The 4,408-nt window shown below is 42.6% G+C and overlaps 1 protein-coding gene across 1 annotated transcript in view; it reads right to left on the bottom strand.

Moving 5' to 3' along the window:
• Positions 1-2,746: 2,746 nt before the first annotated feature.
• Positions 2,747-4,408, bottom strand: part of LOC128688125 (cuticle protein AMP1B-like) — a 3,238-nt gene continuing 1,576 nt past the window's right edge. Inside the window, exons 2-3 of the mRNA XM_070086844.1 lie at positions 3,207-3,412; positions 2,747-3,071 (exon numbers count right to left, since the gene is read on the bottom strand). Coding sequence (XP_069942945.1) covers positions 2,900-3,071; positions 3,207-3,412 — 378 coding nt within the window. The 3' untranslated portion in view covers positions 2,747-2,899. The remainder of the gene's footprint in view (positions 3,072-3,206; positions 3,413-4,408) is intronic.

The raw sequence follows: 4,408 nt of genomic DNA, 5'->3' as shown, positions 1-4,408 counted from the left end.
TGATGTCGCATAAAATGTACTGAGCCGTCTCCGTGATGGCGTCCAAAGACTGATATAATGCTCATTACAGGAAATTGCCACTCACGAATCGTTGTATTAACTGTGTTGGTGTGTGATTACGGGATGAAGACAACTGACGATGTCGGCATCGGTGTTGCATGCACCGCGTGCATCACTGTGATGCACCTCGCATTGCTGCGTACCATGGATCGTTGTAATGGTGTATGTTACCCTGTGTTCCACGCACGCAATACAAAACCACGATGCTGCAAATCATCTCAGCCTGCTTATTGCGCGGTGGGCCAGAGCTGCCTAGTGGTTAGTTAACGACCCTAGCTGGTCTGGTCAACCACCAGTGCTGGAGCTAACTGATAGTCTCAGGTTGTGGAATACTCTAGGAACTCAGACCTTCTCAAGCTGGTTCACATCATATTGGTTCTTTATGAATGTAGTGAATTTTGTATGTATATGTTGAGTATGTATATTCTAATGAAGAAATAGGGGTAAAATAAAAAATTCTACTGTGTTAGTTTCATTTTCTTCTTTTTACTGACACAGTACTGTTGGTAAGCCGTGGACGTAGCACGACACAGTACTGTTGGTAAGCCGTGGACGTAGCACGACACAGTACTGTTGGTAAGCCGTGGACGTAGCACGACACAGTACTGTTGGTAAGCCGTGGACGTAGCACGACACAGTACTGTTGGTAAGCCGTGGACGTAGCACGACACAGTACTGTTGGTAAGCCGTGGACGTAGCACGACACAGTACTGTTGGTAAGCCGTGGACGTAGCACGACACAGTACTGTTGGTAAGCCGTGGACGTAGCACGACACAGTACTGTTGGTAAGCCGTGGACGTAGCACGACACAGTACTGTTGGTAAGCCGTGGACGTAGCACGACACAGTACTGTTGGTAAGCCGTGGACGTAGCACGACACAGTACTGTTGGTAAGCCGTGGACGTAGCACGACACAGTACTGTTGGTAAGCCGTGGACGTAGCACGACACAGTACTGTTGGTAAGCCGTGGACGTAGCACGACACAGTACTGTTGGTGAGCCGTGGACGTAGCACGACACAGTACTGTTGGTAAGCCGTGGACGTAGCACGACACAGTACTGTTGGTGAGCCGTGGACGTAGCACGACACTGTACTGTTGGTAAGCCGTGGACGTAGCACGACACAGTACTGTTGGTAAGCCGTGGACGTAGCACGACACAGTACTGTTGGTAAGCCGTGGACGTAGCACGACACAGTACTGTTGGTAAGCCGTGGACGTAGCACGACACAGTACTGTTGGTAAGCCGTGGACGTAGCACGACACAGTACTGTTGGTAAGCCGTGGACGTAGCACGACACAGTACTGTACGTAGCTATAAAAGTACTCTGGGTCGTGAAAACCAGCTAGCTGTTGTCAATAATCTTTACCAGAGTAATACATTTAGCTGTTAAAAAATTTAACCGGTTATTATTTACCTTAGACTGAAGAAATAAAACATAAAAACAACTATTTTTTAAATAAAATCCCGTCAGATTCAGTATTAAACTAAATGTGTTTTGGTCGCTGTGTGATCCAAGAAACGTATTGCTTTATCCCGTAAGCAGGGCATGACAGTAAAACCCATAAACCTCCCGAAAAGAAACTAAGCTAATTGTGCCTGTAAAACACGTGTTACGTTTGTGTTTTAGCTGGATAAATGAGTTAATTGTCATATTTGTACATCTCACAGGCTACTAGAAATTTCATAATGTCTGGGGATTTTCCATAATTTTGTACATAAATACTCACAACAGTAATACAGGGAGACTGAGTCAGAACTTACTGTCAGTCACACGTTATATCAACCTAGAGTTCATTGATTTGACTTGACATCTGATCCTATTATCTGTGTAACTTCCATGTTCTTGTGTGTGCCTCACATAACACCAATCCTGGCTGAATGACACTAACACAGGTTAGATTAGCATTATCAAGATAAAACAATAGAATCGATCATAATCGTCACTATAGCATCAGTTTAGACCACAAGAGACACTGAATGTGATATTGAAATTTTCTTAAGAAGAAGATATATTCCAGTACTAAACGTGAAAAGACTAATTCCACCCAGAAATACCTGACTAACTACTGTACATTCAATAAAATCTCCTTTTACTATATCGATATTTGACATTTCGTTTAAATAATTTTTACGTTCAGGTTCAGGTTACTTAGATTACAAAAATCTATAAAAACGCATTTTTAACCACGCATCAGCAAATTGAAAAAAACATGCTGACTTACGACTGGCAATGAAGTGGCTGATTAAATAGAGGAAACTTCCAAATCCGAACGTTTATCATGAGTTGGAACATTACCTCATCAAAGCTCATCCCCCGACCACCTGACTTCCTGTGACATTCCAGCGATTTCATTGACTTACACAGTTCTTTGTCTCTCTTTATCTCTCTCTCCATGAGGTACTTTTATTGTCTTCTCTGAGGATGAGGGTGCCCAGTCCAGTTACAGAGGTGGTACCTCCCTATGTGTATATATATATATATATATATATATATATATATATATATATATATATATATATATATATATATATATATATATATATATATATATATATATATATATATATATATATATATATATATATATATATATATATATATATATACAAACACAAATATATTTTGTTAGTATAATGTCAAATACAGTGCTAGGAATTTATAATAATAGATAGGAAATGCATATATTTCATTTAATGTACATGGGTGAAAAGGGTGAATAGTATCCAGGAGTGGATGTGATGGAGAATACCCAAAATTTTTTAGCCTGTCGCCACGAGTTTACCATATACAGGGGAAATCAGCAGCAAAAGTCGAGGAGAAGGTCGATCTCGTATTTATTTGTCGAAAGTAATGCCTTGACGGCGCTGCTCCTCGGCGACGCGGATCTGCTCGACGGCATGGGGGGGAAGTGGGTGAGGATTGGGGAAGATGTCGGACTGGGGCTGGTATCCGTTCTCGTTGGCGATGAAGCGGACCTCAGCGATGGTGCCGTCGGGAAGAGTGAACCTAAGGAAGGTATAACATGATTTTTTTAAATATGTTCCTCTCTTGTAAAACAATGTTAAATTTTCACGAATATGCGAAGAAACTGGTCATTTTATTCATGAAAATCATTTTCCGTCAGTGAAATGTGTATCTTACCTGAAGGAGCCCTGCATGTTGCTCTGTCCTTCTGATCCCGGGGTGCCGGTGTTTTGCGAGTAGATTCCGTTGCTAGTTTCAAACTCGTGATTGAAGTTTCCATCGCCGTTGTCGCTTCTGACGTCATTTACGATGACAGCTTCGACGTCGCGAGGATCTCCCTGAGGGAGGGCGAGAGCCAGGGAGGCGAGGCAGACCAAGAGCACCTGCAGGAGAAACAAAGAATTTGTAATGAGAGCATATGGCATTAGAAGAAGACGGAGACAGCAGTCACCAAAGTCTGTCGTTCATCTTTACTATCTCAGCTTAAAGAATCAAGGTTATTCGTGAGCTGCAGTCTGTCAACAGTTATTCTGCAGCTATATTAAGCTCAATGTTTAGGTGGACTTAAAATCTTGTTATGTACATAAGCTCGTGCAGGGAAGTGTTTGCACTGAATAATGATTGCTAGCCTCATTCGCTGAGTAGACTGCTTTCATTAAATGCAAGTTGAAAGCCTAAAATTAAATTCAGTGAACTGTTTGGAGTGGATGACGTCTGCCTGCCTAGGATTTTAAGGATTTTTAGTAATCACTTTTACTGCTTAATTTTATTCCACGACCATCTCAAATTATGTAAACTAAAAATTGGTTCGCAGTTGACGTTAAGATTGCCAGTGAGAAGGAGCACAGTAACGCATCAGGAAATTATGGAAGAACATTGATGATGAAGCTTGTATGCGTTCACGACAGGTACTATGTGAGAGTGGTGGTGAGGGCAGTGTGTAATGTTTGAGATTGGTGGTGAGGGCAGTGTGTAATGTTTGAGAGTGGTGGTGAGGGCAGTGTGTAATGTTTGACAGTGGTGGTGAGGGCAGTGTGTAATGTTTGAGAGTGGTGGTGAGGGCAGTGTGTAATGTTTGAGAGTGGTGGTGAGGGCAGTGTGTAATGTTTGAGAGTGGTGGTGAGGGCAGTGTGTGGTGTTTGAGAGTGGTGGTGAGGGCAGTGTATAATGTTTGACAGTGGTGGTGAGGGCAGTGTGTAATGTTTGAGAGTGGTGGTGAGGGCAGTGTGTAATGTTTGAGAGTGGTGATGAGGGCAGTGTGTGGTGTTTGAGAGTGGTGGTGAGGGCAGTGTGTGGTGTTTGAGAGTGGTGGTGAGGGCAGTGTATAATGTTTGACAGTGGTGGTGAGGGGAGTGTGTAATGTTTGAGACTGGTGGTGA

This window comes from Cherax quadricarinatus, chromosome 19, assembly GCF_038502225.1.
Source record: "Cherax quadricarinatus isolate ZL_2023a chromosome 19, ASM3850222v1, whole genome shotgun sequence".
NCBI lineage: Eukaryota > Metazoa > Arthropoda > Malacostraca > Decapoda > Parastacidae > Cherax > Cherax quadricarinatus.
The sequence above is the reverse complement of the archived record's forward strand: the minus strand, read 5'-3'. Positions and strand labels throughout refer to the sequence as shown.